Raw genomic sequence first — 20421 nt, forward strand, 5'->3', positions numbered from 1 at the left:
TTCACTCCATTTTCCATTTTTTTTAAAACAAGAAAGTGATCAAGCTGATCAAGAACACTTTTTATTATCGTTTAACCATTTGCACACATTATTTACAAAGTTGCACTAAAAGCACCACCGGTTTCCTCTGATGGGAAAGCAATGGTAAGCATCGTGGCCTCTTGAACATCAGAGAAGCCCAGTCTGTGATGTGAGGGGGACGTCTGACTTTTTTCCCTCCCTAAAAGTCCATATGAAGTACATCCTACTCCCTGACCTGGACGTTTCAAACCATATAAGTGGTAGGGGGAGTCCAATGGAGCTTGAGTTTTTCCATCAGTCTAGTGTGTTTTAGTCCATGTATGAGGTATCCATGGCCTCTGTCTCAGGATGAAGCAGGCGGCTGGCCAGACGCTCAATGTCATCCAGACTGAGCTGTCTGAGGGAGCGCTCATAATCCTGAGAACAAAAAAAAAAAGAAAAGAAATTAACCATGTCTGTAAATTCCTAATCAAATCAAACACTCAAATGTTTTACTATTCTCATCTTGACCAATGATTTTTATGATTTTATGATGATGCTCACTTCTTACACATTACAAATGTAATAGTCTATTATTATTTCATTCTGCTTTCTTTAAACTGAGGAAATCAAGAGCAGTGTTGTTATTGTTAACTAAAAATATTAAAAGGGTTAGTTCACCCAAAAATGAACATTCTGTTATTAATGACTCACCCTCATGTCGTTCCACACCCGTAAGACCTTCGTTCATCTTCAGAACACAAATTTAAATAAATTAAGATAAAGAAGGTCTTGCGGGTGTGGAACGACATGAAGGTAAGTAATTAAAGACAGAAATTTCATTTTTGGGTGAACTTTTCATTGGCTGAAAAAGCTGAAATAAAATGAAATATAAATATTACATGAAAAACTTAAATGAAAATGAGATATTTTGTGTTGACATCTAACTGAAATAATACAAGTTAAAAAAAACAATAAAAAGCACATAAAATGACTAAAACAAATGAAAAAATAAAAATAAGATTTCAAAATGTATACAAATAAATCCTATAATACTATATAAATAACACTAAACGACACTGAACAAGGAATTCATCCTTTTTTTAATTCCATTCAAATAAATAGAATAATTCTATTATTCTAAAGCAAATGTGCACAAAAAGTTTCTCATTGAATACAATATTCTCTAGAAATCACATAAATTACTCTAATAGAGAAGCTGTCAGCATAATACAAAGTATACATTTTCCAGATATATTTATTGTTTTGTTTGGCATTAGTATAATATAAAAGCCATGTTTTTTTTAATTATGCAAACATTTGTCTTTTCTCATATAGTACAAATGGATTTTAGGATCCCCTTCATATTTAAAGAGGACCTATTATACTTTATTTGGCATGTTCATCTTTCTTGAGTGTGTAATGTTGCTTGTTTGAGCATGAAAAAGCTACAAAGCACAAAGTCCCTCCAGCAGGAGTTCTTCTCTATATCAGTGTCAGTGTTTCTGAACTTCCTGAAACGCCTCCATTGTAGTCCACTGTAGTCAACAAACACATCACAATATTCCTCATTTAAATAATTCCCACCCAAGGCATAAGCGAAATAAAGGGGACAAGGCCTTGTAAAGATGAACTTAGGAAACAGTGGTTAAAATTTGGAGAGTACAATGCTTCTTCTGAAAGATGATCTGTCTTTCTGGATAACAACTTGTAAGTATGTTTGATTATTTGTTAATAGAGCTGGGTATTGACACAATTTTCACGATTCGATTCGATTTCTACTCACATGCTTTTGATTTGATTCCGATTTTGATTCGATTCGATTCGATATTGATTATTTTGGATGTATATCAGATTCAATACATGGAAAATTTTCTAGAGGAAAAAAAATCTCTCAACTAATGCTGTAAACTGCACATGGGAGTCAGTTGGTACTTCATTACCATAATATTGAAGGTTAAATTAACTTATTTATATACAAACACTTAAATTACACTCAATGATGTTTTTTATAATAAATAAAGTTTAGAATTAACATTTACAATTCGCTTTTTTGAAATATAAACATTTAAATCGTGCCTGTCATAACTGATTCACTCAAATATGCATTAAATATTGAAGAACATTCAAAATTATAATGAATATGTAATGGTGCATAGCTATATTTATCAGAATGTTTCTTTCTAGAGTTCACTTTCTAGCTGACTAACGCGTTTATGGTCACCGAATGTGTTTTTCTGAGGTAAATGTGACGTTACGTGACATTGTTTACAAGCTGTTTTATTGACGTCTTTCCACGGTTGAAACACTGATTGAGCGATTACACGAGACATGATACGGATTTCGGTAAGTTGTACTGTATCTTTTAACATACCTTCAGATGTTCATGCATGTTTATTTCACGCTGTAACTGATATTAAAGCGGAGGAGAGGATGTTCGCATGCGCTCGTGCTGCCGCTTCTCTTTAACTGAGGCACTAAAGCGATCCTCACGCCACATTAAACAGCGCCAAAACGGTATTTATTTTTTGAATCTCATAATAAGATGGACGTCATTTGAAATCTGAGACTTTGCTTCATATCAAAAGTAACAAAGCACAAAGATTATTGCGATTTATTGGATAGAAGGCGCTACATATTCTGCTCATTCATCAACTGAAAACAGACTAGACTAATCGATTCTTGGGATTTAAGAATCGATATTGGTTCGTAAAAATGAGAATCGATTAAAGGGCATATTGCAGAGCTTTAGTGATTCAATGTTTAAAAAAATAATGTATGAAATAGATTTTCTTGAAAAAACACGCATAAATACGCTACATAGGCTTCTGGAGTCGTTTTTTGTGAGAGAATTTTACTTCCGCATCTGAAAAATGCCAAATCGGACGTGACGTCACTGAAGGGAACGCGATCAATATAAACTATAGGAAAACAATGGATCGCAGTGACAGTTCGGATGCTGAGGAAATTGTAAATGCTTATTTATACTCATATAACTAATCACAGCCATACAATTAGCCTGCTATGTGGTCAAGAGAGCAGGGACAGGTCAGAATTAGACAGAATAACGGTCAAAAGAGACAAATTGAGCTGTTGTGTGAGGAGAAGCAGTGGAGAACAGGACAGAGACCGGTGTTAGCTAGATATAACGTTATCTGAGCTGTGCTCAGATCACAATATTGTACAGATTATTATCATGAATCAGGCAATAGCAAAGCTATTGGTCATCTAGGAGTAGGCCTAACTGATTACTAATAACAGAAACGAATAAACTTTGATCAAGCGTAGGCCCTATGTCACACGCGTTAATATCCGTCCACACTAACGTTACGTGATATAGCCGTTTCATCACGACTGATTTGGTAGTTAGCAAATGTAATAATCAAACACAAAACTTAAAATGTGCACCGTAAGTCTTCATCGAGCTGCATCTCTGACGGATCCGTGATCATGTCTCCCGCCGGCGGCCAAACATAGTGTAACTTACTGTATGTATTTCATGTTATCCTTTATTCATTAATTCTGTGTTATGAGTTTATTCCGTGCCCATTCACTGATTGTGTGAGGATGTATGACGCCGTGATTATGTAGTTGTGTGAACTTGAATGTATATATAAGTTTACATACATGGCATGCATGAAATTGGAGCATTTACATTACCAGCACATCATTCAAAACTGTTTTGTGTGAGTGTGAGACTGTATGCATGTGTACATAATTTGTATTCATCAGTGTTGAAATTGATTCAAGTAAAAACGGTGAAGAAGCATAGCGTGTGTAAGTTTATTAACTTAATATAATCATTTACAGAAGTATTACAATGTTGAACTCCATCATATCGCCAGGATGATAATCCTCCAGTCTAAAATGAACGCGTTTTTCGACGCAGATGCAGAAGTGAAGTCCCGTCTCTTCACCTGCACAAAACAAACCCCGGCACAGAAGATAGCAGCGTAGTTTTTCTTGTTAGTAAACCTCTGTACTCGATGTCCTGACAGGCTGAAGTTTGTGCAACCTCCACAAACACAATAATTTACCATTACGATGATAAATAGAATACAAAAACTACCGAAAACACACTGATTCACGGCCGCTGTTGCTAAATACCAATATATTCTGCACTGAATCAACACTGAGCTCTGCGAACATCTCCCTGTAGTGACGTAAAATGACGCGACGCCGAAAAAAAGCGGTTTTTACAGAGACCGTCACTTTATCTACTAAATTAATGCCCTTATGTCTCGCAAAACATTTTTAAACCCTGCAGTACCTTTTTATATGGTATTTTTGTACAAGGTTATATATTCATCTCGAAAAAAATGTTAAACCTGCAATATGCACTTTAAAATCGAGAAATCTGTATTTTTTACCCAGCCCTATTTGTTAATGTATCTGCTATTGACAGTGCCAATTGAAAGTTTTGTGTTGTAGCTACGATGCAGAAAAGCAAAGCCTGCTAGTTAAGATTATTGTGTTGATTTAGCTTTCAGCTGCGGGCCCACTTTTACCAACAATTGTGTAAATTATGCATATTGTTCGCTAATGATGCAACCTTTGCGAATATTTTGTTTTGAACCAATGGTTCGGAGTGCGTATCAAACCAAAGTCCCTTTAACACAAGTCATTTCACTCGCCGGCCATCTTTGAAATGCCTCTCGGGCATTCAAGTGCAGCTCCCATCTCTTTGAATTGGGAAACATCAAATTCTCCAAAGCTGTTCGCCAAGCTATCGATTAAATTTCATATTTGAAATCACCAATGAAATCTGACAACAACTGTCTTATAAATTTTGTTTCTAAACGCTCGAATCATGACAAAAAACTGTATTTTTCAGGCTGGATCAAGCTAATGCTCATGCGCAGTCCTAAATGCACATCTCTTGTGCCTCATTTTGGAGGTGCGCGTCTGACTGTTTCTATAGGAACCGGAGCTTCTAACGGCCAATGCAGTGACGCGTTGACTTTACCAATCGCGATTGGCCCTTATTTAGAAGGCGGGACTTATTCCGCCATATTGCGCGTTGCATTTCTCCCATTCATAATAATACGAGTGATTTTGTGTTATTCTATAGTCTTTGGTATCAAACTGCCAAAGTCATGTGATTTCAGTAAACAAGGCTTCATTACGTCATCATCCATTTCGAAAAGTTTAGAAATTTCAATGGTTCGCCGCTAGGGGGCGATGATCTCAGTGAACCCATGAACCAGTGACCAATCACAACACCATGATCCAGTCAACCACTCAGAGCATTCATAGTAATGCTCTGTTTAGGTCCTGTCTCTGACAGTCTGGGAAGAGTGGTGCTGCAACTATGTCAAATATGTGAAAAATAATGTGTTTTTTGAACATTCAAGCATGAAAACCTATTTTAGTAGAGCCCAAAACAATATCAAGACTTTGTAAAAGAGCATAATAGGTCCTTTTTAAGATCCTTAGGATCAAAAAATAAAAAAAACACACAAACCCTAAACTACACCACAAAAGACATTTAAATGACAACAGGTAATAAAAAGAAAATCAAAGAAAAAAAGATAAATAGATGGCTAGAATCACACTATATAGGTAGAAAATATTGCAATATAATTTTTTTTTTTTTATCTTGAACGTACCTTAATAAGTTGTTCCTGCACTTTTGCTGCATCGGCTGGGCTGAAGTGTTTGGCTAGGACAGTAGACAATAACTGCCATACGCCACTGCCTGCTTTATCATTATTACAGCTGCTGGTTCCCCCCGCGCCACTGCTCCTCTCTCCCGCCGGCCGCACTACCAGATTCAGCTTGGCCTCCGGTCCAATGGAATAATCACTCAATCTGTGTTCATCTGTGAACCGCAAAACAACCGTCACAATGACATACACAACACACCGCATGCAAACTGCCAATGACTGGAATTCTGCCTCAAATCTGAGAAAAACACTGCAGGAGGAAATCATAATAAAAAAGACTGTTAGCGTTACCTTAAATGATGATTTACTGATCAATATTTTACCTGCAAGCGCTTTTCCTTTATACAGCAGTCTCTGCTGACTTGGAGGGATGTTTAAACGCTCTGATACCAACTCTTTTACAGTCGATACCTTTTCATTTTCTGTCACCTGTGCATCAAAAGAACACATCTGCTGACAAAAGCATTGTATAAATTCACTGGCACAGATGATTTAAATATTTATACATATGACCTGAGTTTGTATAACTGAACCGATTGCTTTCTGTGTGTCAGTCTAACTGGGGTTATACCAGGGTTATTTCTAGTCTTTTTAAATGGAATATTGCAGTATTTATTATAAATGATTTATTCGTGCACATCATTTAAATTACGTGCCCTTGTAATCTTTATTCAAAAAAGAAAAAATAACTTCCTCTCCCTCTCTTCTCTCATGATGTGTTCACTGGTGCGAGGGTGGGAAAACCTGTCACTCACATGAGATCCACCAATATTATTGAATTAATTACCCATGGACAAAATCAAGTCCCGCCCTACATTTTTTCTTGTTTTGAAGCGGTTTCACTCGAATATAAGTCACAATAGTAAAGAAAAGACAATCACAACTTCTGTTTCCTGCCGACTCTGCTGGAAGCTAGTTATTTGAATTGATAAAGTTTGGATGTATGGATATTTTTTCAAAAAAATGCAGAGTTTAACTGCACAATGGCTGCTAAAAATGACAATAAAGCCAGCAAAGATTGCAGTTCAGTCTCCATGTTATTGTTTACATGGTCGTCAAGGATACGCAGAGCGAACATGGGCAGCCACGCCATCATTTTCAAAAGTCTCAGTTTTGGTTAGTTTACCCTAAAATGCAACCCCAGCATTTTCAAACTATAACGCAGTCTACAGCGTTTTTGAAAGTCTCCATTTTCAAGGTTCGAAAACGTCGGCGTTGTGTAAAAGGTGCAATATGTAATATTTTTGCAGTGAAATATCCAAAAACCACTAGGCCAGTGTTACATATTTTGTTCACTTGTGTACTTACAATATCCCAAATGTTTGCAACTATTTGTAAATCGTGAGAAAATTGCCATTTTAACCAAGGCTCGGGACGTGCAAGGAGTCGCCTGTCAATTGCGTCATACCTGCGTTACCCTCGGTTACCGGTTTTATTTTGTAGAAACCATGGAAACACCAAAGACGCTTTAATATAATACACATTTTAATAGACAAGGGAACAACTGTTTTGATATATTTATAGACAGAAAACTAATTGTTGTTATATCGCTCAACACGTTTAGTTTTTTATTTAAATCTAATTTTCTTGATGTTTTGTGAGTACCATGCTTTACGCCTCAGAGAAAAACATTATTTTGTGAAGTAGCTAACATAGCATAATCAGATGCAGCTTTATTTTTAGTAACAGTAATACAGCATTTCCATCATACAATATGTTTTAAAATTAATTGCATGCCATTCATCAACACAAGCCATCCAGCATTTAATATAATATTCTGAAATCGATCTATCTTACTGCAGTGTGTAACAGTGTCTCACAGCAGCCGCTGAGCGAACGCACAGAGTAACGTAATAAAATAATTTAACACACCCAAATGTATCTAATATGATAAACAGAGCTGCGTTACCTAATACTCATGAGGAAAAGCGGTAGCAGCGCCGGCGACTGTGTCATAATAAAAGTTCTGCTGCTCGTGAGGCGTGTGTTGATCAATCACTCCAGCTCCTCGTTCAGCTCCACAACACTCGCTCCTGCTCTGCTTCATACTACAGTAATGTTAATAATCACATCCATGAACATGATTTCTTCCCGAATCCTATCCCTATTATTTTGCACCGTCCGTTGAGGTGGAGACCACATGTCCCAAGATTCCTCTCTCAAACTTGGCGTCATCAAGCTACGCCTTTGTTTTGAATAGGCTTCTAGCGACCTCTAGCGGACAAAATTATTACATACTGCACCTTAACAACAGGCGTAACCGTAGCAAAACTTGTGCGTTTTAAAACAAAAACGCACTAATGTAATGTAAACATTCAACAACTCTGACATCAGTTGTGGTGAACTGACGCTCAAGCATGTTTGACGTGCAAGAACCAATGAGGTTCATTCTCGTTTTACGAGCTTCTGGAAGAGGTTTGTTCTCGTGCATCAAGCAAGTACAGTTGAGCTTCTGTTTATGTTTGCTGATCAATGTTTATATGTGAACAAAAACCTAAATTCAATCTGTTCATCACATAAAGCAATCAAGTCTCTTCAGAAAATGTGGACTACACCACTCGATTCACATGGATTAGTTTTACGATCTCTTTATGAACGTTTTGAAGCGTCAAAGTGGTAGTTGTGTAGCTGTCTATCAATGGAGGAGCAGAAAGCTCTCAGATTTAATTTAAAATATCTTAATTTGTGTTCTGAAGATGAATGGTGTGGAATGACACGAGGGTGAGTAAATGATGACATTTTCTTTTTTTTTTTTCTTTTTTTTGGGTGAACTAACCCTTTAACTGACATAAAATATTTGTCTAGTTACTGAGGCAGCATTTCACAGTTTAATTAGTTTAACTTGCCTGGTTAAAACTAAAACTGAAATAAAAATACGTAAAAATTCAAATTTAAAATGTACATACACATATAATAGTATCTCAATAATACTAAAAAAATGACAGCGTGTTATACTACGAACAAAAATTTTAGCAAAGTACTCATGTACTGTAACTAGTAAATGGGCACTACATAAACATAATCATGGATTATGTTTATGTAGAGCCCATTTACTAGTTACAGTACACCGAAAACCATTTTCCTGATCTAACTAGTTTACTGCCACTGACTCAAAACCTAGTGATCTTTCTACCTTTTTTAATTATTAAATGCTTGAAAGAACAGTTACAACTGTCATACCATAATACCATACCAATAAACAATACGTCAGGGTCCAACAGTCTTTCTGTCCTCAAACACAGCATTATCTTTCTACCTAGACATCATTTCTGTGACTCAGACACGTTCAACACCGCATATGAACTCAAAACTGCCACCTAGGTAGGCAGCTCAATAGGTTTGGAGATACAGCTATTGTGTCGTGGACAAAATAACTGCCTGGAGAGCTTAAATAATGTCTAATGGGCTACAGCAGAAATAAGTGATTGCATGATTATCTATAGATTACTAGCTAGCACATATTAGCATTACATGTACAACAAAAAGATGAGTAGAAAGCTGCAGCAGAGTGCTATGCTAAAGCAGCTAACAGCCACATTACTAACATTACCTCAAAACACCAGACGACTCATATGCTTACCTGAACATTACACTCTTTTCCTTGAAGAGGCTTTACTGTAAGAATCATCTTTACATTTATAAAATTAAATACAAAACAAAGAATAGATAATTATCTCGCTGGACATTCGTGGACTAGCAGCCGACGTTTCTCACGGACATGATGTCGATAACACTGCGCATGCGCGGTGAGTGCGCCTCACCCAGCTGAAGAACGTGCTTTTTAATGACTTGACAAACAGGGGAAAAAAACGAATCTGTATTATATAAATATAAATATAAAAATATGTAAATATAAATATATTTACAAATAAAACTACATTTTCAATAAATAAAAAAGAAATTACATGTAACGTTTGCCTTTCCTAAAATACAGAAAATTAAACGAGGCTCTCATACAAGCTTGCTGCATCTGAGGTACACCAAAGAGGACAGGAGACCTTCCGGGTGGGGTCATGAAAAGAAACCATGCCCAAATATGTTGAAAAAAGACTGCAGTCTTGTTCCAGACCATAAACTAAAACTCAAATCCAGAACTGAAACAAGGTTGCTTTTTTAAGGCGTTTGTGTCACAGTTTAATTATACATTTAAGTACTGAGTACTAATAATTAACTTAATGTACTTACTATAGGGTTAGGATTAGGATTAAGATATGGTTTAGGGTTAGTTGCGTGTAATTATGCATAATTTATAGTTATTACTACAGTAACTTCAAGTAACATGTAACAAGATCACTAAAAAGGGTTACACTTTATTTTAAGATGTCCGTGTTGCAGTGTAATTATACATTTAAGTACCGAGTAATATTAACTACATGTACTTACTATAGGGTTAGGATTAGGATGAGGGTTTGGTTTAGGGTTAATTGCATGTAATTATGCATAATTTATAGTTATTATTACAGTAACTTCAAGTAACATGTAACAACCCTCACTTGTAAGTCGCTTTGGATAAAAGCGTCTGCCAAATGAATAAATATTAAATATATTAAAATATTAAGATCACTAAAAAGGGTTACACTTTATTTTAAGGTGTCCGTGTTGCAGTGTAATTATACATTTAAGTACCGAGTAATATTAATTAACAACATGTTCTTACTATAGGGTTAGGATTAGGATGAGGGTTTGGTTTAGGGTTAATTGCATGTAATCATGCATAATTTATAGTTATTATTACAGTAACTTCAAGTAACATGTAACAAGATCACTAAAAAGGATTACAATTTATTTTAAGGTGTCCGTGTTACAGTGTAATTTTACATTTAAGTACCGAGTAATATTAATTAACAACATGTACTTACTATAGGGTTAGGGTTAGAATAAAGGTATGGTTTAGGGTTAGTTGCATGTAATTATGCATAATTTATAGTTATTATTACAGTAACTTCAAGTAACATGTAACAAGATCACTAAAAAGAGTTACACTTTATTTTAATGTGTCCGTGTTGCAGTGTAACTATACATTTAAGTACAGAGTAATATTAATTAACTACATGTACTTACTATAGGGTTAGGGTTAGGATTAGGATGAGGGTTTGGTTTAGGGTTAATTGCATGTAATTATGCATAATTTATAGTTATTATTACAGTAACTTCAAGTAACATGTAACAAGATCACTAAAAAGGGTTACACTTTATTTTAAGGTGTCTGTGTTACAGTGTAATTTTACATTTAAGTACCGAGTAAAATTAATTAACCACATGTACTAACTATAGGGTAAGGGTTAGAATTAAGGTATGGTTTAGGGTTAGTTGCGTGTAATTATGCATAATTTATAGTTATTACTACAGTAACTTCAAGTAACATGTAACAAGACTAAAAAGGGTTACACTTTATTTTAAGGTGTCCGTGTTACAGTGTAACTATACATTTAAGTATTGAGTAATATTAATTAACTACATGTACTTACTATAGGGTTAGGATTAGGATTAAGGTATGGTTTAGGGTTAGTTGCGTGTAATTATGCATAATTTATAGTTATTACTACAGTAACTTCAAGTAACATGTAACAAGACTAAAAAGGGTTACACTTTATTTTAAGGTGTCCGTGTTACAGTGTAATTATACATTTAAGTATTGAGTAATATTAATTAACTACATGTACTTACTATAGGGTTAGGATTAGGATTAAGGTATGGTTTAGGGTTAGTTGCGTGTAAATATGCATAATTTATAGTTATTACTACAGTAACTTCAAGTAACATGTAACAAGATCACTAAAAAGGGTTACACTTTATTTTAAGGTGTCCGTGTTACAGTGTAATTATACATTTAAGTATTGAGTAATATTAATTAACTACATGTACTTACTATAGGGTTAGGATTAGGATTAAGATATGGTTTAGGGTTAGTTGCGTGTAATTATGCATAATTTATAGTTATTACTACAGTAACTTCAAGTAACATGTAACAAGATCACTAAAAAGGGTTACACTTTATTTTAAGGTGTCCGTGTTACAGTGTAATTATACATTTAAGTACCGAGTAATATTAATTAACAACATGTACTTACTATAGGGTTAGGATTAGGATTAAGATATGGTTTAGGGTTAGTTGCGTGTAATTATGCATAATTTATAGTTATTACTACAGTAACTTCAAGTAACATGTAACAAGATCACTAAAAAGGGTTACACTTTATTTTAAGGTGTCCGTGTTACAGTGTAATTTTACATTTAAGTACCGAGTAAAATTAATTAATTACATGTATTTACTATAGGGTTAGGGTTAGGATTAGGATGAGGGTTTGGTTTAGGGTTAATTGCATGTAATTATGCATAATTTATAGTTATTATTACAGTAACTTCAAGTAACATGTAACAAGATCACTAAAAAGGGTTACACTTTATTTTAAGGTGTCCGTGTTACAGTGTAATTTTACATTTAAGTACAGAGTAAAATTAATTAATTACATGTACTTACTATAGTGTTATGGTTAGAATTAAGGTATGGTTTAGGGTTAGTTGCACGTAATTATGCATAATTTATAGTTATTACTACAGTAACTTCAAGTAACATGTAACAAGACTAAAAACGGTTACACTTTATTTTAAGCTGTCCGTGTTACAGTGTAATTATACATTTAAGTATTGAGTAATATTAATTAACTACATGTACTTACTATAGGGTTAGGGTTTGGTTTAGGGTTAATTGCATGTAATAATGCATAATTTATAGTTATTACTAGAGTAAATACATGTAATATGTGAAACAATGACACCGTAAAAACAAGTGTTATCCAGAACAAATTTAATTTGAGACCCAGACCAAGGCCACAAGATGAAAACTAAACCCTACCAGACACAAGGTTCACAATTCATTTTAAAGTTTTGTCACATAAACGCACATACTTAAGGAGGAAAAAAAATATATTTTATTGATCTGATTAACAAAACATTATGAATTATACAGTAAAATTTTCATACATCATGGACAGAAACTTAGCTTCCATTTCTAAGGCTTTCACATTTTTACTCATTTGTCACTGATTTTATCATGAATCTCTGATTTATTTATGGGAAAATACGATTTGTTTTTTCCCCAAAAGCTTTCTTTAGAAACATGTTTTTAAAAAAAGTGACTGTAAGAATTATGTCACTAAAATTAAGAAGTCACTTCTTCAAATTAATTACATTTCAAAACAAAAGGAATTTAGTTGTACAAGTGCTCATGTTGTGAAAATTAAATTAAGGCAAGAAATTCCACACCCTTATAGGATATTGCTGTGAAGGATATACAGTATAATGCAAGCATATGGATGTTTACAGACATCAGTCACCCTACTAAATATGTCAATCAAAGAAAATCTTCACATCAAAAGAAATTAATATAGATAGGAAAACATATTGTCATCTAATCTAATCAGCACAGGCAGCATATCCTAAAGCAGGGGTGTCCAATCCTGGTTCAGGTGTGTTTAATTAGTGTTGGAGTTCTGCAGGAAGCTGGCCTTCCAAAAACAGGATCAGACACCCCGTCCTAAACAGTGAAGCTGAGAAATTATATCAGGGGTGTCCAATCCTGCTCCTATCCTGCAATTAAACACACCTGAACCATCTAATCGAGGTCTTACTAGAAACTCCCCAGCAGGTCTGAGTTTGGAGCTAATGCTGGCCCTCCTGGAGCAGGATTGGATATCCCCAAAATTACATGATGAATTCAAAGCAGATGCTTAAGTTTAAGTTTTGGATAAAATGGGAGCGGGGATGAACTGCTGTTTTCAGGAATCTGTGGGGGAAAAAATTAACATAAAGTTACTGATAAATTACATGTTTTAAAATACAGTAACTGAAATACATTAACCAAATATCTTTTTTTTTTTTTACAAAATATGCTTAATTACATAAAGTATGCTTTATGTAAATCACAAAAACAACAATTACCATTATCAAACATTCAAGCTCTTTTTTTTTTTCAAAACTAATAATAATATTTTAAGAACTTACTGCTGTATGTTCACATGTCAGGCTCTACAAGAGAGAAAAACAAACATTAATTTCATTTAGTCTCATTTAATTCATTTAATCACAATGTTTTCTGCAGTGAAAGAATATTACAATTTCTGCAACAAACAGACAGACAGATAGTTATACATAGTTAGATTAGATAGATAGATAGATAGATAGATAGATAGATAGATAAAGTCTATATTATGCATGTGCCATCATAAATATGAAGGAGAAAAATTAAACTCTAAGATCCACTGAACAGACGTCTAAAGCCGGGTACATATTTAACAACTAGCTAAAACATTCTAAGACTATGCTCAACATACAGCAATTGTTTCTTGCGACTGAAGCAGATTTATATACTTTCACATGGAATTTGAACACCGACTGTAATCGCAGACTGAATGCAAATGGCTCTGACTGGACACGTTTGAGCGCAATGAATCATAAGTATCAATTTACATTCATAATCGGCCTTACAATCGTTAAGTGTGTGCGCGGCTTAAGAAAGTGAGAAATACTCAAACAGATCCTAAATAAACCAACATCAAACCCTTTTTACCACTTTCTGGAAGTCAAGAGAAACCGAAACCGAAATAGAAAATGAAGAACAAAGGGGCCTCTTTAAGCAAATGACAAGTTAAACTTCAGATTTGTTCTCACCCCACGTGAAGGACTTTGGGGTATTCTTCATGTGACTGACTTCGCAGGTGTACGTCTCTCCATGCTGGGGTGTGAAGTCAACATATTTTGTCAGGTGGAACTGCCAGCCCTGTTCGAAGGCCAGGTCGGTCTGTGTGCTGTGTGGGATCTCCACCCCATTCTTGAGGAGCTTGATTACGATGTCAGGGGGGTGAAAGCCACTGACATAGCAGATCAGCACGTTTGGTTTCCCATACTCTCCAGGGTTGCGGCTATACACCTGCACCTTTGGGTCAGCTAAAGACCACACAAAAGGAAACATTGTTATTTTAACATCTGAATACTGTTTACATTTATACAGTGCAGTATTGCCTTTGGAAATGTGTTTACTGCCTTTGTCCTTATGTTTTATTTATCGTATTTGACCTACTTATGCATCTATGATGTATTCGGTTTTGTCTAACTTTGCTTTATTATGGCAGTAATTTTAACACAAGAAACATTTTTTAAAGAAAAGATTTTGATTAAATAACATGTTATCATGACTCCTTTTACAGAAACTTGATAACTACCTACCATTAATATGCAGTAAAACGAGTTTATCTAAATCACATGGATTTCCCCCCCGTAAGTGAAAGTGAAAGTAAAATGTTCTGGCGATTTTAGACAAACAAACATGTCTTAGACATGTTTGAATAACATATATATATATATATATTGTGTATATTTTCACATGCTATTTAAAATTACAAAATACGTTTGGTATTTTAACAATTTTAAAGGATTTTAACCGTCGTATTCGCCGCGTTGCCTAAAACTACGTCATAGACGATTGAAGCTGAAAAACATAATAATTCCTAAAACTACTGAAGGATTTCAAACGTATTTGAAAAATATTGGCTAATAAACATGGAAACAGAAAATATTAATAATAGCATAAGAAGACTGGCAGAACATCTTCGTCAGAAAACAGATGCTTCATACTTACATTGTTTGGCAGAACAACTGGCGCTTAGAAACACCAGCGCGACTACAGCGAGTTTAAACCACATGATTTTTACAGCAGTGAAATTATTTTCTTCAAAGTTATTGTCCTCCGTCGAGTTCACGTCTTGCCTCCTGCTCTTTGCCTGAACACAAAACACAGCAAGGCGGAAGAGGAAAAATATACGGGGCAACAGATTAAACCCCGCCCTCAAATATTTTTTAACAAATCATATACTGTCTTTTTCTGTTGCTGGGTGATTATGGCGCTCTGATGGTTGAGGTTACTTCTATTAAAGTCACCATGAAATCAAAACCGACCTTTTTTTATGGAATAGCTATTTCATTATTCATCAAATGATTTTTTCATCAATTCATGTGCCTTGTAATCTTTTATCAAAATAAATTCCCCTACTGGTTCAAGGGCGGGACAACCTGTCACTCACATGAGTAAAATCAAGCCTACATTTTTCTTGTTCGAGAAGCATTTCACTCTAATATACTTCACAATATAAGAAGAAAAGACGATCGCAAGTCGCAACTGCACTTATGTTTCATGCCGACTTTAATTTCACTCATTGCTCTTACTTAATAATAGAAAAAAAAGGGTAATACCAAAGACTTTTTTTTTATTATTTATTTATTTATTTTTGGTAATACCAAAGACTGTCCACCTTATTTGTCACGGAACTCATGAAGACGAGATAGATCCAATTGCAGCAATGGTGTTTATTGTGGGCAAATCCAAAAGGCGTAATCCGGGGTACAGGCAAAGGTCATAATCCCTAAATAGACAGTCCAAACATGAAACAAGAAACACGAAACAAGAAACTACAAACCAAAACGGGAGAACATGAAAACCAGGGATCAGACTCGAGGGTGACATCAAACAATGAACCACAAACACAGACAGAAACAAACCAGGTATAAATAGACAGACACTAATGATGTGATACAAAACAGCTGGTGCAATGAACATGGGATAATGAGTCCGGGGAGTGCGTTATGGGTAATGTAGTGAATGCAATGGGTGGAAACGAGAGTCCGGAATGGAGTGCCCTCTAGTGGCTGAAAGGGCACTCTCACTGGTGATCATGACATTACCCCCCCTCAAAGGAGCGGCTACCAGACGCTCCACCAGACAAAACACAAAAACACAAAAACCTCAGGAGGGAGGTGGACAGGAGGAGGATCAGGGGGAGGGATGGCGGGCCAGATCCAGGGTGCCCCACTGAAAGCCAGGGCGGTGCTAGAGGAACTGACCAGGCGGGCACTGGCAGGTTTGGGTCCCGGCTGATTGCCAGGGCGGCGCTGGAGGATTTGACCAGGTGGGCACTGGCAGGTTTGGGGTCCCGGCTGATTGCCAGGGCGGCGCTGGAGGATTTGACCAGGCGGGCACTGGCAGGTCTGGAGTCCTGGCTGATTGCCAGGGTGGTGCTGGAGAAACTGACCAGGCAGATTTCAATGGTTCAGGCGGCCTGGGCAGAGGTAGCAGGGCAGAAGGCTTGGGCGGTGGTGGCAGAGCAGAAGGCTTGGACGACGGTGGCAGGACTGGCGGCCTGGGCGGCGGCGGCGGCAGGGCTGGCGGCCTGGGCGGCGGCAGGGCAAGGCGCTTCGTTGGCGCCGGCAGGGCAAGGCGCTTCGTTGGCGCCGACAGGGCAAGGCGTTTCGTTGGCGCCGACAGGGCAAGGCGCTTCGTTGGCGCCGGCAGGGCAAGGAGCTTCGTTGGCGCCGGCAGGGCAAGGAGCTTCGTTGGCGCCGGCAGGGCAAGGCACTTGGAGAACCCACGAACAACTCCTAGAGTGGTCTCCAGGCCTTGTAGGACAGAGGAAGCTCTCTTCCTCCTTCTCCTCCGCTTATGAGGGTGAGGCGGTGGCTCACCCAAAATGGACTCACTGGCTGGAGTGGGCTCTGGAGCGGACTCGCTAGCTGGAGCGGGCTCTGGAGCGGACTCACTGGCTGGAGCGGACTCACTGGCTGGAGCGGGCTCACTGGCTGGAGCGGGCTCACTGGCTGGAGCGGACTCACTGGCTGAAGCCTTCCTCCTCCTCTTCCTCTTCTTCCGTGTGGGAAGCGAAGATTCAGCGCCCACCTCCTCAGTGACCTCAGGAATGGATTCACGAGCTGGAGCGGGCTCTGGAGTGGACTCACTGGCTGGAGCGGGCTCACTGACTGGAGCCTTCCTCCTCCTCTTCCTCTTCTTCCGTGTGGGAAGTGAAGATTCAGCGCCCACCACCTCAGTGACCTCAGGAATGGATTCACGAGCTGGAGCGGACTCTGGCTGAGCATGGGTTGCCCATTGACTTCTGTGGGAGAGATAACTGACAAAGCCCCAAAAATCCAGGATCTGGAGAACCTGCAACTCCCACTGAGGAAGGGGGTCATCAAGGCATCCATTGAATATTTCTTTCTGCGCCTCATCGTTATAGCGCAGCCCTCTTGCCATTGTCCAGAAAAAAAATCCGAACGCTCATGCTGCTGGATCTAGTAGTTAGTGTGGTTCATTCTGTCACAGAACTCATGAAGACGAGATAGATCCAATTGCAGCAATGGTGTTTATTGTGGGCAAATCCAAAAGGCGTAATCCGGGGTACAGGCAAAGGTCATAATCCATAAATAGACAGTCCAAACATGAAACAAGAAACACGAAACAAGAAACTACAAACCAAAACGGGAGAACATGAAAACCAGGGATCAGACTCGAGGGTGACATCAAACAATGAACCACAAACACAGACAGAAACAAACCAGGTATAAATAGACAGACACTAATGATGTGATACAAAACAGCTGGTGCAATGAACATGGGATAATGAGTCCGGGGAGTGCGTTATGGGTAATGTAGTGAATGCAATGGGTGGAAACGAGAGTCCGGAATGGAGTGCCCTCTAGTGGCTGAAAGGGCACTCTCACTGGTGATCATGACATTATTCCAATGCCCCATGACGTTTTGCGTGAATTATGGGTTTAACTTCCGTTAAGGCTGGGCAATATATCGCATGCGATTGTCACGCGCATTTCGTCAGTAAATTATCGCAGATGAATCGCCTTCGATAATGAACGCGATATTGCGTAGCTTGTCAGTGAACTACGGCTCTGTCTATTAAATGCCGCTCCATTTGAAAGCAGGTGATGGCGATTTAGCGGCAATCAGGGAACTGGCTTTACTGACAAAATGCGCATGACAATCTCATGCGATATATCGTCCAGCCCTATAATTCCGTTCATATAAACGCTTGAGATGACATTTATTCTACTCACCCTTCAACCATGGAATGTTAAAAAGGCATTTAAAAGTGTAAAAGCATCAACAAGGTACTTTCAACAGGCCATGAAAAAGCACAATTCTTTCCACAGCAATAACGGACGGGTATAACTGTAGAAATATCTGTATTAGGCTATGTAACATATCTTAATCAAAAATGTTAATTAACTGAAACATTGCATGATACTATTTCAAAGTGATTTCTGTCATTTTACAGATAATAAATTGTATTTACCTGTGAAAACAAACCTGGAAAGAGACATGACGATTTGAGAAGAGAAACGAGAGATTCTTCGTGCATTCCAGTGAATTATTAATGGGATATTTTGTAAATTAAATCAGGAGAACAGACCACAAATGTGCAGTATATGTTGTGTTGTCCTTTTTCATATTATTACAGCAAAATGCAAAAGGGGGAAAAAAGAGAAAATAATCCTGAGGGAAAAATATGCAGCGAATGAAAAGAGCTTAGTTGCCATAGATATTCTTGTTATAAAATGTCACGTTAAAATACCAAGCGTTACGTTATTCTTGTGATATCTGAAAATAAAACATGACGCAATAATGACAGCTAATTCAGTCAAATTCATTCAGTCACTTTATTTGTAGTGCAACCTTGTGATTTGAAATTATTAATTTCAGTCATTTTGAATGGAAGTTCCCCAAACCGGAAGTGCCACCCATAATTCAAAGCTCCTCAGGAATAAGGTGGATACAAGAGGCATCACTCGTATTGTTTTGAATGGGAGAAAGTGCAACGCGCTATAGAGTGCCCCAGGGATGACGCATTTTTGTAGGCAAAACCCGGAAGCGAGTTAGCATTTTAGGACTTCCGGTTCCAACGCCGTCAAGTCTATGGGTTTTTTGAATGGGTTTTTGCTAAATCGCCTGAAATAAGGTCTGTGGTTAACAAAGCCTCTAAATACTTTCACGTTTTGATCTATGACATAAAACACACCAGTTATAACCCACTTGTGATTTTTTCAAACTTTTACTGTGTCTTAAAATCGGCGGTTGCTAACAAGTTGCTAAAAGGGACTACTTCCTTTGGCGGGGACTTTAGACGTCATCATTAAAAACGGGACATTTGGACAGCATTCCTCATGAAAAAGTGGAAAAGTATTCATAACAGCACAGATCATAATCAGCGAGCATGTTTTTAAATAAAGTTGTTTTTTAAATACAGTTTGAGGAAGCTTGGTGGTGACGACGTTGATCCGCGACCATGGTGTGCTGTAGTCCGTTTATAGCTTACTGTTAGCCTTTTATATCTGACGACTTTATTTAGGCTTCAAAATCTATAAATGTTGTGTTAACTCGTAAAGATTATCTTGATAGACAAAACGTGTAAGTGTCATAACCCTTTGTTAAACACAGAGCTTATTTTCTGCGATTTTCCAAAAGTCTATTTGAAAAATGCATAGGCTTTCAACCGAGGGAACCCGTGCGCCGCTAACTTCCGGGTTGGCCTACAAAAACGCGCCATCCCTGGGGCACTCTATATGGCGGAATAAGTCCTGCCTTCTAAATAAGAGCCAATCGCTGACTGGTAAAACTACACGTCACTGCAGCGGCCGTGAGACACAAGATCCAGCCTGAAAAATACAGTTTTTTGTCATGATTCGAGCGTTTAGAAACAAAATTTATGAGACAGTTGTTGTCAGATTTCATTGGTGATTTCAAATATGAACAGCTTTGGAGAATTTGATGTTTCCCCATTCAAAGAGATAGGAGCTGCACTTGGATGCCCAAGAGGCGTTTCAAAGATGGCCGCAGAGTGAAATGACTTGTCTTAAAAGGACTTTGGTAATACTTTAGAATACTGTTCCGTCATTATAACGAATAACTACACAGGAA

At 37.4% G+C, this 20421-nt stretch overlaps 2 protein-coding genes across 3 annotated transcripts; both read right to left on the reverse strand.

Annotated features, from left to right (window-relative positions):
• Nucleotides 1-45: 45 nt before the first annotated feature.
• On the reverse strand, nucleotides 46-9434 carry ubl4a (ubiquitin like 4A). Of its 2 annotated transcripts, none has more exons than XM_048210866.1 (4): nucleotides 9247-9434; nucleotides 5990-6116; nucleotides 5610-5821; nucleotides 46-438 (listed from the first exon to the last, which is right to left on the reverse strand). In XM_048210866.1, exons 1-4 carry the CDS (start codon nucleotides 9292-9294, stop codon nucleotides 331-333), a joined length of 495 nt encoding a protein of 164 aa, XP_048066823.1. In that variant the 5' UTR covers nucleotides 9295-9434; the 3' UTR covers nucleotides 46-330. The 2 variants fall into 2 exon arrangements, with proteins under 2 accessions (XP_048066823.1, XP_048066824.1); XM_048210867.1 differs by having other exon boundaries at nucleotides 5990-6095; nucleotides 9247-9432.
• A 3141-nt stretch (nucleotides 9435-12575) lies between these two features.
• On the reverse strand, nucleotides 12576-15469 carry b2ml (beta-2-microglobulin, like). The gene is made up of 4 exons (XM_048210868.1): nucleotides 15304-15469; nucleotides 14337-14612; nucleotides 13671-13694; nucleotides 12576-13452 (listed from the first exon to the last, which is right to left on the reverse strand). The coding sequence occupies exons 1-3, from the start codon at nucleotides 15365-15367 to the stop codon at nucleotides 13681-13683; spliced, it is 354 nt and encodes a 117-aa protein (XP_048066825.1). The 5' UTR covers nucleotides 15368-15469; the 3' UTR covers nucleotides 12576-13452; nucleotides 13671-13680.
• Nucleotides 15470-20421: the final 4952 nt, after the last annotated feature.

Source organism: Megalobrama amblycephala, linkage group LG12 (assembly GCF_018812025.1).
Source record: "Megalobrama amblycephala isolate DHTTF-2021 linkage group LG12, ASM1881202v1, whole genome shotgun sequence".
NCBI classification, from domain to species: Eukaryota; Metazoa; Chordata; class Actinopteri; order Cypriniformes; family Xenocyprididae; genus Megalobrama; species Megalobrama amblycephala.